The 25,437-nt window shown below is 29.9% G+C and overlaps 1 protein-coding gene across 2 annotated transcripts in view; it reads left to right on the forward strand.

Annotated features, from left to right (window-relative positions):
• LOC107445667 (beta-scruin) overlaps positions 1-23,725 on the forward strand; it is a 47,499-nt gene extending 23,774 nt beyond the window's left edge. The window contains exons 10-19 of one of the 2 annotated variants that reach the window (XM_043051684.2): positions 1,832-2,019; positions 4,787-4,894; positions 7,567-7,665; positions 9,426-9,625; positions 11,720-11,865; positions 12,687-12,803; positions 14,458-14,641; positions 18,470-18,676; positions 21,186-21,403; positions 23,316-23,725. In XM_043051684.2, the coding sequence (XP_042907618.1) occupies positions 1,832-2,019; positions 4,787-4,894; positions 7,567-7,665; positions 9,426-9,625; positions 11,720-11,865; positions 12,687-12,803; positions 14,458-14,641; positions 18,470-18,676; positions 21,186-21,403; positions 23,316-23,533 (1,685 nt within the window). In that variant the 3' untranslated portion in view covers positions 23,534-23,725. The remainder of the gene's footprint in view (positions 1-1,831; positions 2,020-4,786; positions 4,895-7,566; positions 7,666-9,425; positions 9,626-11,719; positions 11,866-12,686; positions 12,804-14,457; positions 14,642-18,469; positions 18,677-21,185; positions 21,404-23,315) is intronic. The other variant, XM_043051685.2, reaches the window with a different exon arrangement.
• Positions 23,726-25,437: the final 1,712 nt, after the last annotated feature.

The raw sequence follows: 25,437 nt of genomic DNA on the forward strand, positions 1-25,437 counted from the left end.
CTGCGGTATTGAATTCTATTTTCAATTAGGAGACTCTTGCCATACTCTTAAATAAGAGTCCTGATTCTTTGCAGAGCCTTCAGTGGCCATTTGAGAGACTGCTATTTTCGCCCCAAACTTGTATTTGAAAGATGTACACAGTAATCCTAATTGACGATACAAGGTGTTCTGTAATGACCACCCTTACTATCTTCTACTTAAAAAAATTACTTATCAAAATTGAAGCAAAAAACAGTATACTCGTCAGGGTTCACAGTACAATATTCAAGCAAGTAAAAACAAAAACGCTATTGAAATTTAATGAATCACAACACAATTCAGAAAGTTTGGACCGAAACCATAAAATTTTGTTTATTACTTGAGGAAAAAGAGTATCATTTAAAGGTGATTATAAAATACACTTGGTGGTCTTGATGTTTTTTTAGCTCGCTTTCTCCTCTAGTGATTCAACAGACTTCGATATCGTTTCTGTTTTTCTTTCGTAACCTCTAATGTGCATACTTTTTTTTACACTTTATTCTTGACAACGATTCTTTTAATATAAATTAAGGGGTTATTACGGAACACTCTGCATGCATTTTGAATTTAGGAAAATATTTTAGAGCGTGTGCTTATTATTGTAGTTTGGATCCCCTTTTTTGTGCTATGATTTGTTTGCAGCGTAGATGCATTCGATTCTTGTTCATTAAAACTAATCTACAATTTTGAGGTTCAGCATTGATTTTTTTGTTCCACTCTAGTTCATTTCTTTCTTTTTATCTTGAATATGAATTGCTTTTTTTTTTTTTACCACGAGCTGAGAGCAGCATGGACGCATTCAACGATGGCACCGTCAATTGTACATTTAGCAGCTTTAACCCTCAGGTTTTGATTTTAAGACCCTTTTCTACTTTTGAGCACCTTCTACCTTTGATTTTCTTTTGGACATAATAGGAAGTTGAGCATAATATAGTTCAATATAACAAATTTTTCACAACATTTTAAATCATGTAATTTTATATGGCGAATTACAAAATTTGAAAGCAATCGGTCGAATAGTTTCGTAGTTATTGAATTTTAAAAAAAGTCGTATATTTGAATTTCGTTTTTTCGAGAATTATTCGACCGATTTTGGTCAAATTTTATATTTTACCATAGAAAATTACATTCTTTAAAACGATCTAAAATTATTTTCAAACTAATTTTCTTTATTATTGTTAAAAAATAAGAAGTAACAAATATTTTTTGCATGAAATTATTTGTGAAAAAATTAATTTAATATTTTATAATATCTAATTTTGTGCAAATAATTTTCGATAAATAATTTACTTCTCGAGATATGGCGAAATATGAAAAAACTAAAAGTAACATTAAGGGGTCTAAACTTTCGACTGCTCACCAGAGGAAACTCTTGGAGCCATATTTCCCATATTACCCACTCCCCCATATGTGAAGAATCCAAATCCGCCAAGAAGAAGCTATGTTTGTTCATAGAAAGTGCGCTTCTATGTCTTATTCCGTACCTTAAAATACTATTTTCACTAATTAATTAGCATATCTGAGACCACCCCGTCTAACCATTAAGATTAAGTCGTAGTGATCCTATCGTTAAATTAAAAGTTATTTAGGAGTACAGCTTTTTTCCTCACGCTGCACATGAAAAATAACTTCGGTCCACACAAAAAAACAGAAATGGACCTTTTAAGCTAAAATTTCAGTAACTATACTATTACAAATTCATTTTTATTTTAAATTTTTTTACTGAAGTATAATGGTCAAGTTTTTCGTGTTCAGTCTCATTCGCCTTCATGCTACCCTCTCTTTAAAATATAAAATAAAACTTTCTTTTTAGGTAGACGTGTATATTTATTAGGCGGAATGAACAATGTGTTTAACTCCAAGGAAGTACTAAACGAAAACGACTTTTATAACAGAGAAATTGACAAATTCACTGAAGGGGCTTCTCTCCCCCGTCCAGTCACAGGTGCTGCCGCAATAGCCCTGCCCATCGACTATATTGCGACGAGTGACCCTAAATGGGTAGATATACATTTTTAAAATTTATTTTCTCTTTTTGTCAATTAATTTTGCGATACAGGATGGTTCACTACTAGTGCGACTATCTTGCAAGAGATGTAGAGAACATAAAGACGAATCTGATTTATACTCGTATACAAGGAGTTCAGTGACAGAATTACTGATTTTAGAATTAAAAATCTCAGAAACAAAGAGCGATAAAAAAATGAAACAAAGGGAAATCTGTTGTGGAAGCTGAGACGTTGGCGTTCTGGAGTTTAGCTTCAACAGATGGCGTTGCAAGTCATCGATGACCAGAGTTATTAGTTCCAGCGTCAAAAAACGAGAAAGAAGGTTGTTATATACGATTAGGAGGCTTAAAAATGAATTCTATTGAACAACGCATGTTTCCGGTACTAAAATATCGCAGATTCGATCACAAACCTATGGTATCTGTATTTGTTCCGAGAATAAAGTATAGCGTACAGCACTATCTGTTGGCTATTTTTGTTGCTATTAAATAGATCCAACAACGGCGCTTTGAACGATTCTGAAGGAAGCATTTGTTAACAGTTTCCTACCACAATTGAACTAGTGTCAAGTGGTTGTTGTGGCTAACGAACCTAAATGCCAATAAACGTAATTGGTTTGCATCCTTTGTTTCCTTTATTTCATGATATCATACACTGTTAGAATTTGTAATTATCATTTTAGTAAAGTTAGGTGTGTAAAAACAATTGATGAGATTTATTGTCTTCAATTTGAGTAAAAAAAAATTATACCTTGAATAAATTGTGTAGTTTAAACAACGTTGAAATTTATCTTGAAATTCGAGGTTTAAATATAATTCCTTTAAATGATTGCATTTTGGATTTTCTAGGAAAGCGTTCATCTAGAGGTTAATTTGGTAACCAAACTATGTTAAAGTAAAGCAATAATATTAGTCTAGCTTTAGTTACATTAAGAGATATTTTTTTTTTATAAGAGTCCGGCACGATTGGACACTTGACATTTTTGACTTGGCTGAAACTTTCACTACACTAACCGTCAGTATTTTATATTCTAGTACGTTCACGTTAACTATTAAGACATAAATACTTTCAGTTGACTTTTCTATCGAAGGTCATTCTAAAATATTCGAAAAAAGGCTATTTTCTTAGACTTTAATCACCAAAATCTACTAGTATCAACAGTGAAACGTTAAGTTAAATATTTCTGTGAATACATACTAATGAGTAGCTCCTAAAAAATAAACATATGTTTGGTGTAACCTTAAAATTGACATCTAAAGTAGCAAGAAACGGGAATTTTGTCCAACTTTCAAGGCTAGCTGCCTTTGCCAAAACTAGATAAGTATCGATTTTACTGGAAGAGAAGCCTTTAGTATAGCCGAAACAAAATCAATTCACAGACCTATGGGTTCATGATTCAAATTCTTTGTAATATGATTCTAAAATTTGAGACCTGCACCTGAGTAATTGAATACAGAACTATTTATGGGAACGCTGATATTGTTTTAAAAAAAGGCAATTAGGCCCGATCTGAATGTTTGAAGTTAACTTCTTCCCCGATGAGCTGAAGTCCCAATCTAGAAATTAATGAGGGGAGAGGGACAAAGGGGATAAATAGTTTTACATCTATTGGTTTCTTTTCCATTTCTTTTGCTTACATTCAACTAAATGGTGAAGTGTTAAGTCAAAAGTGGGGACATATTGTTTCCGATTTTTTTTTACTCTGAATTCAATAAAATCTCAACCAAGTCGGTAAAACTATTAGCAATAGTTTAAAAGTTATAAAAAATTTTACCGATAAAAAGTATTGTTTTGTACTAATGAATATTAACGTGTTTGCTATTGCTATACGGACCACCAATATATTTGATCATGCTCATTTATTTTTTCTAAATCAAAAAAGATCAAAACCAAAATGAACAGAATTTATAATTTTGAAGCTCTAGAGCTAAAATGATTTAATGCATAAAAAGTACACTTTGTGACTTACACCTATTTAAGTACTACTTTTATATCTAGCAACCGAAACTGTACACGGGATCCAATACTTTAAGTACTTACATTTGCAATGTCAGATATGAGTCAAAATGTGTGATGTTTTAAAATAAAATTTAAATTACTTCTAAATTGTACGTCTTAACAGCTTAAATAACAGGAACAATCGCACTCCCACTGCCCTAAACAGGTATACGACAAAAAAAAAACCAGCTTAAATCTTAATTCGATTCAGAGTAAAATATTATATCGGAAAGTTAATCTGTTCAAAATAAGGTATTAAATATTTCTGAAACTGCTAATGATAAATTGACTTTGCTCTCATTTGACTTGGTGTTATCGCATTTGATAATTCTAGAAAGTATATAAAATAAATCTTTAAAAAGCTTTCCTTTAAATTCACTATGGCTTTAGATTAAATTCTTCTTTTGTTGTTATTAACTTCAACAGTGCATGGACAAAGTCCAACGTTTTACTTACTTAAATATTAATTCTCAATCTCTAATGGACGTAATTTTTGATTTTATTCTTAAAATAGATTCTAAAATGCATATTAAGGGTGGTCTTTATGAAACACTCTGTAAAAATATTTATTGTCCCTACAAGACTTAGAAACATCACATTTAAATTGTCACTGATTAGTTTTACACAATTATTATTAGCTGTTTAATCCATTCGAAATTATTTTGTCAGGAAAAGTATTTTTAAATTTAATATAATTATATAACTAATGTAATGAAATAATTATATGACTAATATACTAATATTGTGACTGTGACTTTCAGAATTACGAAAATATCGATGAAGGCGTCATGAATGAGGCAGCTACTAAGATTCAAGCTGTATTTCGTGGACATCGAACGAGGAGTCTGATATCGCACAATAAATATCCAGTGAGTAATTTTCTCATTCAGGTTGCAGAAAAACTCAACTGACAAATAAGAATTCACACAGAGTGTCCGAAAAAAGTGAAGGAACAGTGAAATATATGGAAAATAATATGCTTCAGAAAAAAAAATAACTGTATGATATATAACTAAAGACGTTTCGGCGTATTTGTATAGACCATTGAATCAAATTGTATATGGTTCCATCAATTTGTCATCAGCATACAACTAACAAAAGTTATAAAAGTATTTTTTTTACTTATTTTTTTATGCATTAATAATTTAACGGTATTTTTCTGTTACATTTATTCATCATCCCTCCTGAGAATTATTCTCTACTATTATTATGCTTTTCATTTTAATTTTTATTCCAAATTAAAATAAAGACTCAAAGCCAAGTTTATTTCATAAAATTGATCCTAGATTATATGATAAACGAATTCAAATAGGTATATATGTATTGATCATTTTATGTGATTAGTAAACAGCAAAAAAGTTGTATTTACTTTTGTAATAAGCTTTATGTAAAACTGTGTTAATTTAAAAGATGCAATTAAAATAATTAATGCAAAATTTGGAAACATTCAGGGGAATTAACTTTCCATATTATTTTTTTTTAATATCGGGCTTGCTGAATATTTAACGAGTTTTTATATTGCCAAAAATTCAGTAAAAATGAAAGAATTAAATAAAATTATTTTAAAAGTTAGATTTGTAGATGAAGTTACAATGGTAACTGAGCAAAATGATTAGGCTTAAATTTTATCCCAATAGATTTGGAAACTAAATTTATAGAACCAAATCTGGGATAATAAAATAAAACATCTTTTGAAATGTTTCAATTAAAATAATTTATTTTAATCTAATAATCTTTCTATTGTTTTGAAATAAAAATGATTGCATAGAAATCGTGGGGGTTTGTAAGAAAAGTGAGTAGGGAATGGTGTCCACTAATATTCAAATATTTTTAATAATTTTATTCACAGTTATTACGTTATCTCCCGGTAGTGGGGTTGATATTCTTAAAATTACAAAAGGAAAAGTGGGTATGTTTTGTTAATGCTATTTAAAATGTTATTTCTTTTCAATGAAGTTTTGGCTATTAAAAATTTTTAATTATAAGAACCATTTAAATTTTGGGGAATTCAATAAAAATTTAGTTTGATGTCTTCCTGCCCTAATACCTTAACAGGCAATCAATAACTTATAGTCGAATAATATTGATTTCTTCATACATTTCGCATTTTTATTCTTGGTTAACGTCAGATAAAAGTATATAAGTTATATATAAGTTGTAATTTTTAGAAAACTTCAATTTACCATCCATTATTTATACACTCTATAACAAAAAAATCGAAGCACCAAGAACGCACTAAGACGCGCAAAATCGACGCTCGATCAGGCTGGAATGATGCCGACTGGGGATGTATTGTATTTAGCGACGAATCCTGCTTCCAACTGTGTCCTGACGATCATCGAAGACGTGTTTGGAGACGCACAGGGCAGAGGGGGATCCTGCCTNCAAAATGATTAGGCTTAAATTTTATCCCAATAGATTTGGAAACTAAATTTATCGAACCAAATCTGGGATAATAAAATAAAACATCTTTTGAAATGTTTCAATTAAAATAATTTATTTTAATCTAATAATCTTTCTATTGTTTTGAAATAAAAATGATTGCATAGAAATCATGTGGGTTTGTAAGAAAAGTGAGGGGGGAATGGTGTCCACTAATATTTAAATATTTTTAATAATTTTTTTCACAGCTATGCTTAAGTTTACTTTATCTCCTGGTAGTGGGGCTGATATTTTTAAAATTACAAAAGGAAAAGTGGGCATGTTTTGCTGATGCTGTTGAAAAAATTTTTTTAATGAAGATTTTTGGCTATTTAAAAATTTTAATTATAAGAACCATTTAAAGTTTGGAGAAATTCAATAAATATTTAATTTGATGCTTTCCTGCCCTAATACCTTAACAGGTAGTCAATAACTTATAGTCGAATAATATTGAATTATTCATACATTTCGTATTTTAATTTTTGGTTAAGGTACAATAAAAGTATATAAGCTTAATATAAGTTGTAATTTTTAGAAAATTTCATCTTATCATCTATTATTTATATAACTAGAAGGTGTAAGATATAGTTTATGTTACACATTTTTCTTAAAATTATCATATCATAAAATATTGTTAGTTATTTTCCAAAGCTATACTATATCTATAAGGTTTTCATAAAGGATTCCTAAATTTAAAAAAAAAAACTTCAACAAGTCACAACTTCTTTTTAAGACGTCACAAAACGAGAAACTGTTTTTTGTTTCGTTAATTTTTATATATAAAAAAAATGCAGGACCTTGCTTTGGTCACAATTTTTTGTATGACCAAAAACCATGTTCTTGTTAAAAATTTAAATCGTTATCTCCCTTTACATCTTTTTAATCCTCCATTAAATCCTTTTGCTTGCTATAAAAAGCAAAAGGGGGAATAAATTTTAGAATTAAGAAATATTTATTTGAAAAACTGAGTATGCAATTTTTTCATTACAATTTCTCGATCTAAAAAGTAATTCTCTCGTTTTCCTCCTTTTTGCATTTATATTAATTATTTAGAATTTATTTTCGTAATTTTTTTTTAAATCTCTTCCCCATTTATTGCTCATGCATATTTATATTTTAGCTTTATACAGAAGGATCTGATATCAGAAGAAAACTGTATGCTCCTCAAGCAGAAGTTTATAGTGATAAATGGAAATTATTTCAAAGGGTTCAAATTGATGTAGGTCATGCTTTTTTCATTCTATCTTATTTTCAAAAATCTTTCATTATTTAAACAGATTTAGAATTTTATAGGAAATTCAGTTGATGAATTTGGCTACTTTGTAATTTTAAAAGATGTTCTTTATGTATCCATATAGAGATTATAGCTATCCTCCTATAAAAACTATTTTTTTACCTGAAATTTTTCAAAGTCTGAGTAAGTAAGTTTAAAGCAAGGAAAGAAATAACAATCAAGCTCATTTAGAACCAAATAACTTGAATGCTTGCGAAAAGTTTATTTTTGGATATATCTATAACTTTAATGCCAAAAATGTATTAAAAAAGGATTTTAATTACATGATCATGAAATGTTATTGAATTAATTAACTGTACTTTATATTACGGTTTAGATTACTTTTAGAAAATAAGAGTATAATAAATATGTCACTATGGATAAACGTTTAACTCCTAAACAAAGGTGTAGCTCTATTTTATTTATTTAGAAGTTTTTTTTAAAAATTCAATAGGAATTACAGTTTTCTAGTACTCTCAAAATAATGCATTTTTTATACACTAATCAATCACAATGTCTTCGCCTTTAGAAAAAAGCCTTTGAAAATGCAGCATAATTTCACAAGAAATTTTTTTTACAGAAAATATATTTAGAGTAATTTTTTCGCACTTAGAAAAATTTCTCATTCAATGTTGAACCATAAAACCAATACTCAGAACTATATTAAATATCTCGCAAATATTAATAACCTTTATAAGATGTTAAATTCAATCATTGTATTGTGTGATTAAAGGTAAGGATTTACCTATATTGTATTAATCTGATCTAAGTAGACACTTTCTTAAGAGGATGCAGTAAATTTGCTCAACTTCATCAGCACATGACGCTGTTTTATATAAAATGAGGTTACTATTCAATGTTTACAAATATTTTTATAGTTTTGAAAAAGGTGGACATGAATCAAGGAAATGTTTATTAATTTAAAAAAAAATCAGATTACGTTGATATGCAAAGTGCCTACAATATTCTCAGAAATATTTGGTTCGTCGTTTAACCTCATAACATTGATAAAGTGAATCATATTATAATTCTCTTAAAAACTTTAAAATGGTTTACTGGCTAAATTATGTTTTCTGATAAAATAAGTCATGTTTTTTCCAAATTGAACCATAGTATTATCTATTCAAGGTGGCACCTTAAGATTGCAGACCATTCTATAGTTCAAAGTGCTTCAATATTTTTAGCACTGTACGAAAAAAAACCAGTACCCTGTGATAGTATCAAGTTGAACCATAGTATCATGTGATATTTTTTTAATCTGTAACCTGCACTACAGTAATGTGATTCTAGGTGGCATTTAAATAAGGTTGTAGAACGTTCTCGTGATATTATAGTTCAAAATACTTCAATATTTTTAGCACTGTATAAAAAATACCCTGTACCCTGTGATAGTATCAAGTTGAACCATAGTATCGTGTGATAATCTTTAACCTGTGCTGAAGTAATGTGATTCTAGGTGGCATCTAAAAAGGGTTGTAGAAAATTTACACGCTGTTATAGTTCAGAAAACTGCAGTATTTTTAACATTGTGGGAAAAAAATAAAAATTTTATGTCATAGGCACTTTTATCTCAAATATAATCCTTAAACTTAAAGAGATTTTGAAATTCTGATCCACGAAAAGATTTAATCCATCGATTAGAAAAGAGTTTAAAGATAAATCATCAGTTTAAACATATGTTTAATGAAATGATCTGTTTCTTACAGGATTGGCCACCTTTGCCAGATCCAAAAACTTTCTCTTCTGAGTTAAATATTCGTTTGGGAACTCTTCCAAAAGGATATACAGTATCCCCGGCAAAAGGGACCAGTAGAACTAAAGTCAAACGATATCTTACCTTACCAGAAGAAGTGGACCCTAATTTAGGAATATGTGGGCATATTGGTAACATTTTTAAGAAAACAAAGTAAGAAGTATTTTATGTGTTCGTATTTATTCATTTAATATTGAAATTAATGGTGATGATTATAAAAGATTATATATTGGATTCACTATTTTCTACTCTTCTTAACTGTTATAGTCTGTTCACTGCGATAAGCAGTTTCAACGTTTTAAATTTCAAAATTATTTTTTGTGGATGCTTTTTGGCTAAGGGACCTTAAACTTTTAGGGTTTCACGTTGAACCATAATATTGGTACTTTGAACCATAATATGGTGCAGATTCGCTGCAAATTAAATATTGAGCTAAATTGAAAGTTTACTGTTTTGTTAAATTGTTTTCATTTCAGATAAACTAAAATATTGAGATATCAGGCTTAAAAAGAATGTTAAAAAGAATGAGTTCAACTTAGTTCCATATTAAGGTTACAGCAAAGTTAAACAATATAATGGTTCAAAACAACGTCCGGAGTCAATTTTTTTTAGTATGTCATTATTTATCATCATTTATAATATCATAAATAGCCGCACAAAAGGACATAGTAACATCGTACTTTATTATATCAAGCTATTTCATTACATTAACAGTAGTGATATGATGGCCGGTCATCATAAGCTTCATATGTAGGACAAAATGAAAAGTCATCACCGGTCACAGGATGACTAAAAATAACAAATGGCAATTAAAAATGTTACTGACAGTCACCACCCGATCGCCATTTTTTTTTTCTTCGAAAGTGCACCCCATGCGCAATTTACCATTATTTTTTAGTGGAAATTATGAGTATTTTATAATATTCTGAAAGTCACTTTATTTTACGNTCTTGATTACATTAAAATATGAATTTAAAAAAATGTACTTTTATTTTGATTATTCCGTTTTAATTATCATTTCTTTTTGTAAAAAAAGATGCAAAATTTTTTTTAATTAATAAAAATGACAGGATAAATGGACTTCTTTATTTGCATTACAATTTAAATTAAAATCAAATGACTTAGCATATTTTCAGTGTTTGGTTGCTCACAAGCAACAATGAATAGTTTTTTGAGCAAAAAGAGAAAGGGGCGATATGTGCCAACCAACCCCAAGAGGGGGGCGATGGTCTACGAAAGGTTGGGAACCACTGGTCTAGAGCAATGTCGGCGATTATGGTCACGAGATTAAACTATTGTAAAATTGGGTGTGAAAGAAGATTGGGTGTGGGGAAGATTATCTTTGATTGTGGTCGGCGAGAAAAGTATCGATGGTTCTCTTCTTTAAAGTTTATTTTTTCTTGTTTCCGTAGCAGCAGGAAGTTTCAGACTCCGTGGCGGAAGGAGTTTTTTCGTTAGATAGACAGTAGTCCACCTACATGAACATACTGTTATGTGATTCTTCATTATCCAAGTGCACAGACTCATTCCATGATTCCAAGTTGAAGTTCAATTTGTTCCACAGCACTGCTCTCCATAGGACAAATATTTTAAGTGTAAATTGAAAAGGTGGAAATCGGTCACGGACTCGTCATTTTGTGGTTCCCTAAACTAGAGTCTATGAAAATCGATGAATAGTTGATCCACCTAAAAACGTGTTTTTAAAAAACTAATAATATAAAGGCAGTGAGAGAGGCAGCTACTAAGAAAAAAAAATTAAGTAATTTACTAAGTGCTAATTCAGCGGAAAATTTGCAGCAAGGATAAAAAAAAATTGGAATATGTAGTACTGTATTGCTTTGTACTCCGTAAACAATCATAAATTAATAAATTATCTTCAAGAGTTACATATTGTTCATACAGTTTTATTTAATTAATAATCTACTTTTTTATACTGTTACTAATAATTGTAAGAAAAACACACTGATAACTCGGTTTTGATAGACATCATAAGCCGAAGAATGGTTCAGATCATTGTGGCTTTAAAATGCACCCTTTGCTTCATAAGTGTTCGAAAAATAAGTTATTTTAAGTTAGATAAGTTATATTAAGTTATTAATATTAAATAAATTAAAAAGAAATGAATTTCATTTTTGATCTAATATTTATGCACTTTCATTTCATATTTATCGTGTTTTCTCATTGGTTAGAATTTTCTTTTCTGTAGCTTATTCAAAGTTTTTCCTTTCTCATTTGTTATTTCTGTAGAAAGATTTTAGGTTTAAGAAGAGTGGATCACATACCTCCATTTGCAAGAGACATGAGAACCGTAACGACCCTTCAAGATGATTCTTTCCCAGTCGTTCTTGTAATGGGAGGTTTGCAACCGAGGGAGCCTGTTAATATGATTTATGGTAAAACAAAATACTATTGATTTAAAAAAAACATTTAACAGTTTATATGTATTTGTAACGCGCAGTAGCATACTCGGATACCAAAGTTAACTATATTAGTGCACGAGGAAACAAGTTAACTTAAAATAAAAACAGAAAAAGGTTTCTCACGCTTTTTTGTCAAGAAAAAAAAACACAGTTTAGGTACCTTAAGCCAGAAGCAAAACTTTTAGTTTTCAAAGAACTTAATTTGGAAGTAACTGAATGGACTCAATATTTTACAAATATTTTAAATATTTAAGAAACTATTACATTTTTTTAAATTTCGTTAATTGGACGAAATTTTTTTCATCTAAATGAAAATAATTAGGGTCATAAATATTGAAAAATTATATAATGAACACTTTTCTTTTTTAAAAAACATTGGCTTTTCTTTTATGACATCTTGCGCCATGTTCATATCCACCATTGTGGATTCAAGAAATAATTTAAGATTAATCTAACAATCATAAATAACTGTTACGAACTCATAATTAAGAAAATATTACGTTATGCACAAAAAGTTTTACTCAATATGACTACTGAGTCTTCGAAGAACACATTAAAGTGTCAAAAAGAAGAATCTATGAAAAAAAAATGAGTGCCTTATCTTTATACATATAGTTTTCGTATATCCATATTTTTAATCAAAGAAATCTGAGTGTTTTCTAAGCTTCAATTAGTATATTCTTCCACCAACTTTCCTTTAAAGTAAGAGGCATGGAATTTTTTCCAGCCTATATTTCGTATCCTGCAATCAAATGCTTTAATGAAATGTATTGATAAAAGGATTTGTTTTGCAGGTAAATTGATATTGCTGTATCATCCATTGAAGAATAGATGGGAGTATTTTGGGGTTCTACCTGAACCAAGAAATTATCATGCTGCTGTTTATCATCGAGAATTTATATATGTCACAGGTGAAGCACATAAAAATGATCTGTGATGTATAGAGCAAATAATCAGTATATAAAACTTATGACCATAAACGTAACGATCCAACGAAGATCTAAGCATTTAATAGAATATCTATTTCATACGTAACTTAAATGCATGTATACCACGGCCGTTAAAACGTTACTTGATGGTTGTTTTTTCATTTAGTACACCTTGTCATTTCATAAAATAAGGACAGTTTACTTTCATAAATTTGTCAATATATTACCATATAGCATAAAATGTCCTCCTTATTCCTCAAAAACATTCCCTATCTCCTTAAAACGTAGGATAGTTTTATAAACTCCATAAATTTTTTGTATGGGGTTTCAAAATGTAACATTTTGATACCAGAAGACATATAAAGGATATTTTAGTTGCTTTATTTTGAAACATTTAAATTTTATTTTTAAATTTTTTAGACTTGTCAATAGTTGACTCAAAAGTACTCATTTTAGAAACTTTTTGTTATTAATGTTACTGTTTTACTGTTATTACTGTTACCAGACTGACTAGTAGCTAGAAGACGACTATTATGCAAGGCGGCGGAAAAGAAGAAAGGCTGGTAGTAAAACCATTTTATATTAAGCTTGTTTTCGGCAGAGATAAAGAGCCTAGGCTATGAAGATTTATTAAAAGTTTTAAAAAATCTGAAGTGAAAAACAATGCTCATGAGTCTTGGTAAACAAACTAAAAATGAAATGTTTTTACTATTGTTTTTTCTCTTTTCCGGGATACAAACAACCCTTATAATGCTACTGCGATATCTCAAACTAAAATATCAGTAAAGGAAAATGTCACAAAAAGTATTGGATGCAAAAAAATTCTGTAACAAATTGCTATTCATTTTTTTAGTCTTTTTTAAATCTTTGATCCTAAGTTTAAAAGCTTTCTGTTTGATAAATGTACTTTCTCAGAAAAATGAGCTTAATTTTAAATAATAAAATCAGTACCTCGAATCATAATACAGTGCAAACTGTATTTATTGCGCTGAAATTAAACCATATTTTCATTCAAATTGAACCACATCATATTCCAATACCTTTCAAAATTTCTAATAGTGTTTAACATTACAATCTCTACTACTTTGGGCCGGGATCGCTTGGTCGGTAGGGCGCTGGGCCCATATCCAAGAGGTCGTGGGTTCGATCCTCGCCGGCCGAAGACTCCCCGTGTAGTAAATGGTGACTGATGCACGTTAAATCTGTCGAGTCTCAAAGTCCTCCATGTTCCCACAACAAATCAATACCTCTGGGGGTACTGATCCAGGAGTTTCCTTGTCTTCTGGATTGGTTCAAAATTACAAGGCTACGGAGTTGAACATTAGTAGTCGTAAACCCATGAAATTGGGTCGGCTGTTCAACGACGGTTATAAAATAAAATAAAATCTCTACTACTTATGGTTATAAAAAATATTAGCAATGATTATGAAACTTTTCAAAAATGTAATTTGAAGGTTTTAATTGTTGTTCCAAGAAAGGAGCATTCCTATATTTCAGGAAGTAAATAAAAACGTTTCTGAACCATGTAGAGACGTTTCTCTACGTAGCAAGCGTTACAAATTATTTAAACATGGAATATTATTTGTGCAATGTGAGCTAACGTGATACTAATAGACGCTTTTAATCGTAATTAAAGGTGGTTGTGATCCAGACAAGCGAAACTGTGGAGAAATGGTATCTACTAAAACTGTCTTCTGTTTAAACATACATTCAAGTGAGTGGGTCCAGAAATCTGACATGCTTTGCACAAGATCTCATCATTCACTTGTTGCCTATCAAGATAAAATATTTGCTATAGGAGGCAGGGATAATAATGGAAGGTAATTATTTTGTTGTGCCCAATGTCGTAACTCTGGGGAATATTACTGAGCCGTAGTTCAGTTATACGTAAACTGTGGCGTGATAAAATAAGGAATACTTTCAAAACAGAAAAGCTTAGTTTTTATTTCAGTAGAAATTAGCGATAAATGATGCGAATTAACAATATTTGGTCTTCTTCTGTTTCATTTTGGATGGAGGAAAAGTGAGGAGAAGCTTAGCATTGAAAAATATCAGCTAGAATACCAAGTGAAGCTTGATAAATCATTTCACTAAACGAATTTTGAGAAATTGCCCTTCCCTTTGAAGATTGTTTTTTTTTCTCTCCCCATTGTAGCTAAGTGGCGGTTGGGAATGTGACGTATAAAGAACTAAATTTTTGAATTTGCAAATTTGCAATGCAAAATTATTGGCCAAAACTGCAAAGTTTGGCTTACAACGAGTGATGAATATTCGTTAAAGTTAATAAGTTTAAAAAGTTTAAAATAGACATGCAGCAGAAAATACTATTTCCTTCAAATTATCAACAAATATTTTTACGTATCTTTAACTTCCAATTATCTGCGGAATTGAGTGGCATGACAGCTGTGGATATTCCGTAAACTCTCTCTTGTGTACGTTTCATAAAGTTAAAACAACTCTTCCTCACTTATAATTGGAGTTTTAATAATAATTTATCTATGTAAAAAAAGTTATTGTTGGTTAAAAAATAATAGGAGTAGAAGAAAGAAAAAAATCAGCACTATCCGATCAAATTACTGTGCTTCAAAAGTTCTCCCGGACAAAATACCGTGGAACAGAATATTACATAGACAAAATATGATATCGTCTGCTATTGCTCGAAAAAGGCAAGCTCCGTCACCAATAATTGGTATAATAGTATGCTGCACCATTACACAGTTTATGCTTAAAATTTTTACAGCCGGTTTAGGAAGGATGAAAAATAGATCAAAATAATTTTTCGTTACCAAGCTTTTATTTCTTTAAAAATACAAAATTAGTTCAAATAAATACTTAATAGCTAATTTCTTAACACTAATTAAATTATTATTTCAAACAATCCAACAAAATGAATAATAGCTGTATTGTTGCCAATAGATAGAGAAATATTAGAGTAGTTTATGGTGCCACACAAGAAAAATATAAAAACAGATTTAATTTTTTAACCTTTTCCTAAACGCTTTATTAAACGACCCTTGTATTTTTACAATTGGTATTCTTTTCTTTATCAATTTAAGATTTTATTTAGTACAAAATTATGATGTAAGGAAATTGCTTGGGGAAGGAAGATAATGAAATTATTTGCGGATAAATCATTGAAATATGAGTAAAGGAGTCAGAATTAATTTTATCTTGTAAAAATAACTTCTAAGTCAATTTTACTTTTACTAATTTTACAGTCTGCATAACTAAACGGTAGTTGAATCAAACTGTGCTTTATATTAAACCGAGAACTTCTAATTATAACAACCTTTGTGATGTTATCGGTGCTCTCTCAATTAAGCTTTTAGAAAAATTCATCCAATGTTGAACCATAATATCGGGTCATCGATGTGTAGTAGTTCTTCAAAACATTCTGATCAAATATTCTCATTCACTCAAAGCCCAAAAAGGAATAGTTTCCGACATAGGGAGCCTCAAATATAAGAGATATATGCAACGGTCGCAGTGGTGAAAGATGCTTGAAGTAAGCTTGCATGCAGCATTGGATATTTGCGAGCTCAGTGTGAGTGTATTATCCACGTATCTTTTAAAGCAATCAGCCCTTATAATGGTTTTAGCATGTGTAAAATCCGATCCAACAACTTCGATGTGGTGCACATTGGTGAATTCTAATATCGTGACTGTATTAGAAAATAGAAAACGTTAATTATTTGTGGCTCCGTATTTTGTAAACTATCAATTTTTTGACGCTGTGTCAATAAGAACTTTTGATCAGAGCATTTTGAACTACTATGCAGTACCGCTCAAAAGTTTAGAGTCACTCTTGAATTTTCAAAAATGAGCAAATAAAAACGTTTTTAAACTGAAAATCACAACAAGTCAACTTTATTTTGACAAATATAGGTACACTTATGCGGTAAGGTATGCTATAACTTGTGTGGTATGCTATAATTTTATGTATAACTTATGATTTCCGTCCAATCTTGGATTCTTCGAAACATACTCCTTTGGCTTTAATCACAGCAGTGCATATTTTTGACATTCTTTCTATTAGTTTTTGCAATTTTCAAATTGAGATCTGGTTCCAGCAACTAAGTGAAGATTCCCATGAGGTTTTGATTGGTGCATCGCATTTTTCTAACAATTCTAATTAGTTCATCCCACAATAGCTCAATAGGATTAATATTGGAAGATTAAGTGGACCAATCCATGTATTTCAGTACTTTTTTCTTTTCTTTTGATGCAATATAGCTTCTACATAGTTTTAAATTGAAATAGCATTTTGTGAAGTTTGTTGACGTTCATGATTGATAAATCACCGGTTTAAGCTAGAAATATATAATTTTTTTAAAAGTTTTGAAAAAAATACAAGTGAGTCTAAACTTTTGACCGGTAGGGGAGAGTGGGGTCAATTGTAACATTTTTTGCTTAACTATTTTTAACTAACAAAAAATCCAATATATTATTAGTATTAATTGACAGACGAGTAAAGTAGACTATCCTCTACTAGAAAAAAAATAAATACCTTATTTTAAATGTTATTATATTAGTTATTAACAATTTTTGACAGTCGTGCACTTGTTACAATTGTCCCCACTTACGGGGTCAATTGTAACAGTTCATAAATTCAACTAAAACATAGTTAATTATACATATTATCATAGTTGTGATATATTTTTTTATTGATCAAAATAGTAGTGATATTTTAGGAGTAAAAATAATAATGAGCAGAGACCTAAAGGGTTAAACTTTTAACTTTAAGGGGTTAAAAATTTTAATTTATGCTGTGAAAGGTGACAAATAAAATAATGCACATGCAACATAATATAAATGATATAGGAAACTATTGGTGGTTCTTAAAGAGTTAAGTAATGGTTTGTAAACATAAGATTATTTATTTTCAGCTGTTACAATCGTCCCTTTACTTATTGTTACAATTGTCCCCAAGACGCCATTTCAGCTTCATTTGTTAAAAACAATGCTAGTTAATTAGCAAAACTAATCTTTTTTTTATTGAAATGTTAATTAAGGTGTCCACTTACATATTCGGTTAATAATTTTTATTTGCTTAAACAAAATTACTTTGTTACAATGTAATACTCTAATACCAAAAAAAGTACTTACGTAGCGTGAAAATATCTCTTGTGATGTAACTCTTTCAAAAGTACATAAAAGTGGTTGCCAGCAGGGGTGTACATGTAGATTTATTAAATACACCTTGTGCGCCACGTAGGAACCGAATCTAGAACCCGACACTCGAAATATTTGCTCTGTTACAATCGTACCCTGTTACAATTAACCCCACTCTCCCCTACTGTATATTAAATTTCCGGCAAATTTGACAGAGAACTAAGTTCCATAAGTTTTGTATGGGGTTCTGTACTGCAATCTTAATAAGGACTAAAATAAACCCTACTTTCGTTCTTGTAAATTGTGTAATCAGGTTTATGATAAACGAAAATGTGCCTCAACTTAGCACCAAGCAAAGTTTGCAGTAAATGAGAAAGATTTTAAGCTTAAAAAGTTCTTGTAGCGGGTTATTCTCCGTTTTAATGTTGTTTAATGCCCTTCTTCCGGAAGATTTACTGTAAAAGTGATAAACTTCGGCATATTAATAAAAATTCAAAGGCATATTAAAATACGTAATGACTGTTAATGTTTTGAAGGTTAGTTGCATCAATTGAGGTATACGACATTGAAAGAGACGAGTGGAAGCTCAGACATCCAATGTCCTATCCACGAATGGGAATGGCTTGTGCTGTGTATGAACATCATATCTGGTGTCTTGGCGGAACAGGAGTCTCCGCAGAAACCGACACCATGAGTTTTCCTGTACTTGCTAGCGTTATCTCATACGACATATTGAAAGATGCGTGAGTTGTTCTCTTCTTTAGATATATGTATGAGTCTAAGTATCTTAAATCTTACAGTTTTTGTACTACCAACTAACATCATCAGTAATCAAATCCAAATAAATGTTCATTTTGTTACAATTACCTACATTTTATTACAATACTTAGATATTTTGTAAGCAAAGTGATCCTTTCATTTATTTGAAAATACTGACTTTTGACAGGAAAACAAAAGGATGAATGTGGAGATTGGTGAAAGGAACCTTAAAATAAAAAATTAATAACATTTAAAAACAATATACATATTTTTTCTTTTAATTTTTAGAATTGTTTAATCTTTCATATATTGTTGTTTTTTTATTATATCTTTTCAAGTTAATATTTTTTTCTTCAGAACCGTGCTTAAAATTCAATTTTATATTTTTCTGCGTGTGTTTGTTCCTTTAATTTTCTTCCCAGGCAATGACGAGGTTATTTATTATTTTTTAAAGCGTCATTACAAAATTATATTTTTATTAATTAAAAGAAATTCCTAAAAACTAATTAATTTCATATTTTTATATTTAAGACACGTTATTTTTAATTTTCCGATTACGAGACACGAGTAAATGAGTTAACCCAGCTCGCACCGACCACAGTGCTGACAACAAAATATCCTCAGTGGCTGACATATCATGGATTAGAATAGCCTCGCCATCGGACTAAATGAGAGATGTTTTCCTCACTCTGTAACTCAAATATGGATTAGTTTCATTAAAAAGTCCTCCTCGGAGGCTTGCTTGTCCTAATGTTTGATCCAGGAATTCCCTTTAATTCTGAATTGGGTTCGACATTACAAGGCTGTGGAGTTGAACATCGATAGTCGTAAACTCAAACTTATGTCGGCTGTTTAATGACGGTAACAAAATGAAAATTAAACTATGACTTCCCTACTGCAAATAATTATATTCAGAGGAGCTTTCGTTGTGCTCAAGTAATATGAGCCTCAGTCTCTTTCGTAAGAAGCCAACTTCTTTGCAATATCATCTGGGTGATTCTAACAAAACACGACAATTTATTGACCATAACAGAAACCTTATATCATAGAATAAAATGTTTTTTTTTTTAAAATCATTATCCTGGTTATTGCTATTATTGTTAGCTTATTAAAATGATTTTACACTGGTTTCAAAATATATATATAGCTGGTTTTGAAAGCGTCATTTGCCTGACCAGCCATTAGCGATATTTTCAAATAGTTACTGGCTTTAAAACTGCTTGTATATTTTTCTCTATCTAAGTTTTTACTCCTAAACTATTAAAGACATTTTTGAAAAGGAATAATTTCCAAACTATTTTGTAAATAAAAGTTTTTCAGTCAATAATGAGTATGTCGTTTTCCTGGCCACTAATTTTCTTATCTCTGTAACATAATTTCTCTTTAACATATTTTCGTTTCTTTATAATATAAAGGACGTGTTAAAATAAGTTTTCCAGTAAAAAAAGAAAAGACGGTTTCAGAGAAGTCAATTTAAAAAGATATAATTTTCCTGTCTTTTTTAAATCATTAATAATATAAAATATATTATTGAGTTTGAGCTCTTTTTTAAAAAAAAAAGCCTTGCTGATGGTAAAAGTGTCAGGCCTAAAAGTGTAGAAGAAAATGGAAGTAAAATGCTATAAAATTATAAAATGTCATTATCCTGGTTGTATTTTCCTGACACTTGAATGCCAGGAAATAATTGTAAACTCCATATTGTTTGTAAACTACACTGTTCCATTGACTAAACTGGTTTTTTAACCCATTTCCGGACAAAGATGCGTAAACGCACCGCTTCAATAAATATTCTTTTATTTCTGCTATTGTCAAGGGTTCTGAAGACATCTATAAAATATTATTTATTCAATTGTAGTAAAAACTTTTGGTTGAAAAGTTTTTAAACCTGACTATTTTTTTTAAATTAATTTTTTTTACGGCTATTGACAAATTTAACTTTGTGAAAGTGTACAATAATTCTATTAATCATATGTTTTTAGGATGGATTAAGGTTCCGTAAGTAAAATAAAAATAAAACAAATGTCACATAAAACTAGTGTTCAACTAAATGATTTGCCATTGATTTTTCACATGGTGCATATACGCACCCTTTTTTTCTTTTTGAATAAAGTATTATTTTTCATGCATGGATCGAACCTTTTTTGTGTCTTAATGAATTTAGTTTAAGCATATTTCAATGAAACTAAATCTACATTTTATAAAAATTTTATTCTCGGCTTAAAATAGGTTAAGGTTACTAAAATACTTTAAAAAAATTATTTTAAAAATTTTAATTAATTTTTTTTTCTTCAAGAGTATCATATTTTCTGAGAATTACTCACCTGTAACAAGAAAATCTGCTAACTACAAAATAATAATAATATTAAATAAATAAAATAATTATAAAAATGGGTAATCACTTTTCACTCTCAAGTACTTATATTTATATGATTTGCTATCGGGCTTAGACTAATTTATAGATAATACCAATTTTAAATTCAGTTCTGATTTCAGGTGGCTTACGCGTCCCCCATTACGATGTCCCAGGACTTTCGCATCATGTGTTGTGGTACATGACTCCATGTGGTTATTTGGTGGTGCATCAAAGCATCCGGAAAGTCGGTGTTTAATTAGCATGGCATCAGTTGATAAGTACTATGCAAATGAAGCTCAGTGGATGAGAAGAACTCTTTTAAATACTCCGAGGCACGGGGCTGCGGTTGTTGCAGTTGGTATAAAGTATTTCTTTTTATGTATCTCTGGACATTTCCTTTTTAATCAGTCTGTTAACTGGCAAGTTAAAATTTAAAATATTGCCGAGTAAGTACAAAGATTAAAAAAAAAAAGGAATTATGAATTAAATATGTTTTATAAATAATAAAATTCTGTTCAAAACAAAGACATTGAAATTTGAAAATTTTTATTTCCAATCGATCCAATTTCAATGAAAAATTTTGTCTGGTATTATGTTTAGTAGCAGCCTTGAAGCTCCAGTTCCCGGTAGCATGCATTGCAGACTATCAGAGCATTTGCAGAATATTTTTCATCTAATATTCTTAATAAATATATAATAGTGCATGAAGATAATTTTTCATATCAGATTGAAAAATAAGACTAAAAAATTACTGAAAGCAGAAACAAAAAAAATCATTTTTTACTTCTGAATTTACTCAATTACTATTAATTTCAGATTTTTAAAAATTTTGTTGGCCAATCTGTAAATAAAGCATAGGAAAAGTGACGAATTTTCACAAATTCCAAATAATGTTCTTTAATTAACTTGAATTTAAAATAAAAAAATTAAAAATTTAAGAGACTGGAAAAATTTTAAAAATAAATTCTTTGCAACATATCTGATATGATTAGAAATTTTTAAATTTATATTGTTTTACTCATGCATGTCATTAAGGTTAGCGATGACAAAAAAAATCGATGTCATTTAGAAAAAAATATAGATAGCAATTTTTAAAATATCAAAAATTCAATTTCCAACATCAAAACCCTAAAGAAAAGTACTTATTTAGTTGATTTAAGATAAAATTATCGATTCCAAAGAGATTGATTGATAGCTGTTTTTTGAATATCAGCTTTTCAAATGATTTTCAAGCTATTGTACCTCATTCAAATTAAATTAAAACAACAATGGCTTTCGGGCATGACGTATTCATCCATATCTGTATACAAAAAAGGTATTTACTCATCCTGAATTCTTTTGCTAATATTTTTTATGCTGAAAAACAAGTTTTAACCAAGATTGATGTCTTAAGTTTTGATCACGTGTTCTTTATGAAATAAGTAAAAAAACTGAAACAAAAAGTTTCGTTTCGATATTTTTTTAAGAATTAGGATATTTTTTTAATAATTGGTGTAATTAGAGGTAATTAGTCTACTTGAAAGTAATGCTTAATAACATTCTTTTATCAAGACAGGAGTCTCAAATTCGAACCAGGTGTTTTTTATGAGATAAAATGAAAAACCAAAAAAAGTTTTATTTCGAGATTTTGCAATTTTCGGCGTAATTAGAATTAGAGGCAGTTCTGATTAGTAATACGTTTTTACCCAGGCAAAAGTCATAACTTTGGTCTAAGTGTTTTTGATGGGATAATACGAAACACTGAAAAGTTTAACTATTTACATTGAAATTAACATTAATTCTTTTTTTTCTTCATAATTTAGATGAATAATTTGAACAAAATAGATAAAATGGTAGTTTTTTACTAAAATGTTTTGATAGTAGTGAGCAAATGCATTAATCAACTTATTCATCTATGTGACAGTGCGTCCTGCATATGCTCACAGAGCTTGATATATTTTGCTGTAACTATAAAATGTTTACGAAAATCAATTCAAAATATTATTACGATAATCTTAAAAGGATAAACTATTTAAAAAAAGAAAGCCAAAACAAATATTCTCAATTTTTTTAAAAATTTTACTAAGTTGTTCCCCCTTAATTGACATTTGAAATTTTGTTGAGAGCAGTTCTAATTTACTAATTCAACTGTGCATTTTTTACTGTGAAATTATTCCGAAGAAAAACATCATTAACTTAGAATTCTAATGATAAAACACAACGTTTCTTGTTTGCTTTTAGTTTCCTTTTAATAACATGCATTCAGAACGTAATATTTATTATTATTACAGAGAGCTGCGTGTATACATTTGGGGGAGTGTGCAGTCAAGAATGGGGTTCTTTGGCTAAGAATGAAATGGTAGTTATCGATGATGTTAGCCTTCATAGTTGTGCTGATCTTCCACTACCACTAACGGGTCTGGCCGCTGTCGTCATTCCTCCAATCTCACCATCACTTCGACCAGAAAGTGTAGCTCTTCTTTTACACGCCCAGCTGACGTTCAATTGACTTAGGAAAATTAAAAGCAAATGCATAGTAACCAAATGATGGTAACTCCAATGAAGAATTTTTGCCACTAACTCCATCCTTCAAGAAAATGACTCTAAAGAACTTAACCATTATATTATAAAGTTCTAAATTATTAAGAAACACGTATAAGTTTTAGAATTAATGCTGAATAAATACGTTATGCGTTGGTTTCATTTCTGTTTTATTGTATGGAAATATGAAATATTCAGCTGCATTTAGAACTGAAGAAAATAGTGGGAAAAGATTCTGAGTACCATTTTTAAAAGAAGTCAAATATTTTGTTGAAAGATCTTATTTTAGAATTATTGTACTTCATAATAGCGGTTCTCCATTTCATTTTTTAGGCTGTAATACACTAAAATGATTAAGCTTCTTTTGGCGGGCCCCTGGTATTTTAAAAAGAAGTTCACTAGATTCTGTAAATATACTCACCGAAGAAAAAAAAGACTAGTAATAATTTTGAAACTATTGAATGTGTTGAATGAAATATTTATAATTATGAATTTTTTGTTGGTGTGTATGCTGAAAACAAGTATAATAAGCTGAATTATGCATTTTTTAATATTGTAAAAAATGAGAATAGTTACCCAAAAAGCGCAATTCTTTATTCTTGGATATAGTTATTTTATTTTGAATTGCGATATAGTTATTTTATTTTATATTGAAAACGCGATGAGAAATACTTATGAAATTTTTATGAATGTATATTCTTTGCATAATTTATTCAACTTATTGTTATTAAAAAATATGCATTTTTTAAAATTTTGCTTCATTTTTCCTTCATATTTAACATAAATAACTTTATATAAGCAAACGAAATATAAATAAAATATGGATTATTGAACGGTTATAAATATTATTGTTACTGGTTTAAATACCCTAACTCTCGGAACCCCTGCTATACTTCCAAGGAATCCTAGGGTTCCACTCAACACCTTTTGGGAACTGCTGTTCTACATCATTGATTTATTTTATTAAGTAATTAAATTTCGGAGATCTCAAGGGATAAAAGTATCAAGTACCTGGCAATATTTTTGGAGTGGCAGAAAGTTCTTAGGAAAGTCAGCAGCGAAAAGTTGGCGAGTAACCTTAGAAAACTTATCTTTTGGTAACAAATCAAAAAGCCAAGTTTTTTAATGCAATGACAGAAGCCATAAGTTTATATAAGTGGTAGGAACTTAAGACATCGGCTTAAGACATATCTAAGGTCTGATTTCTTAGGACAAGCGCCTTATCTGGGAGTCAGTGGGACGTCAACGTCCCGCTGACTCAAGATATAGAGCTTTCGCCTTCCAATGCGGCGAACTGGGTTCGAATCCCAGTCGATACGAATTCCGCACCCGGCTTGCGTCGACCACAGTACTGACTTAAAATATCCTCAGTGGTAGACGGATCTTGGATTGAAGCCCCCTTGCCGTCAGGTTAACCGTGGGAGGTTCTCGTGGCCTTCCTCTCCATGTAACGCAAATGCGGGTCAATTCCATTAAAAAGTCCTCCACGAAGGCCCCCCAATACTTTCTCAGTTCAATACTCATAATTTCTCCCAATACTCGATCCAGGAGTTCCCTTGTCTTCTTGACTAAGTTCAAAATTACAAGGCTACGGAGTTGAACATTAGTTGTCTTAAACCCATAAAATTGGGTCGACTGTTCAACGACGGTTATAATCTTTAAAACAAAAAAATAATGAAATTCTTGGTTTAGAGTAAGTCATTTAAAACTACACGCTTTTCAATTTTTATATTTTTTAAAATCTAATTTTATTAGAGTTTAAACTGATGAAAATTGATTTGGATGACAAAACAAAATTCTTTTAACGTTAATTTCATAAAAACAAATATACTTATGAAAGATCTAAAAACAGGCAATTGTATACTATTTAAC

Source organism: Parasteatoda tepidariorum, chromosome 3, assembly GCF_043381705.1.
Source record: "Parasteatoda tepidariorum isolate YZ-2023 chromosome 3, CAS_Ptep_4.0, whole genome shotgun sequence".
NCBI classification, from domain to species: domain Eukaryota; kingdom Metazoa; phylum Arthropoda; class Arachnida; order Araneae; family Theridiidae; genus Parasteatoda; species Parasteatoda tepidariorum.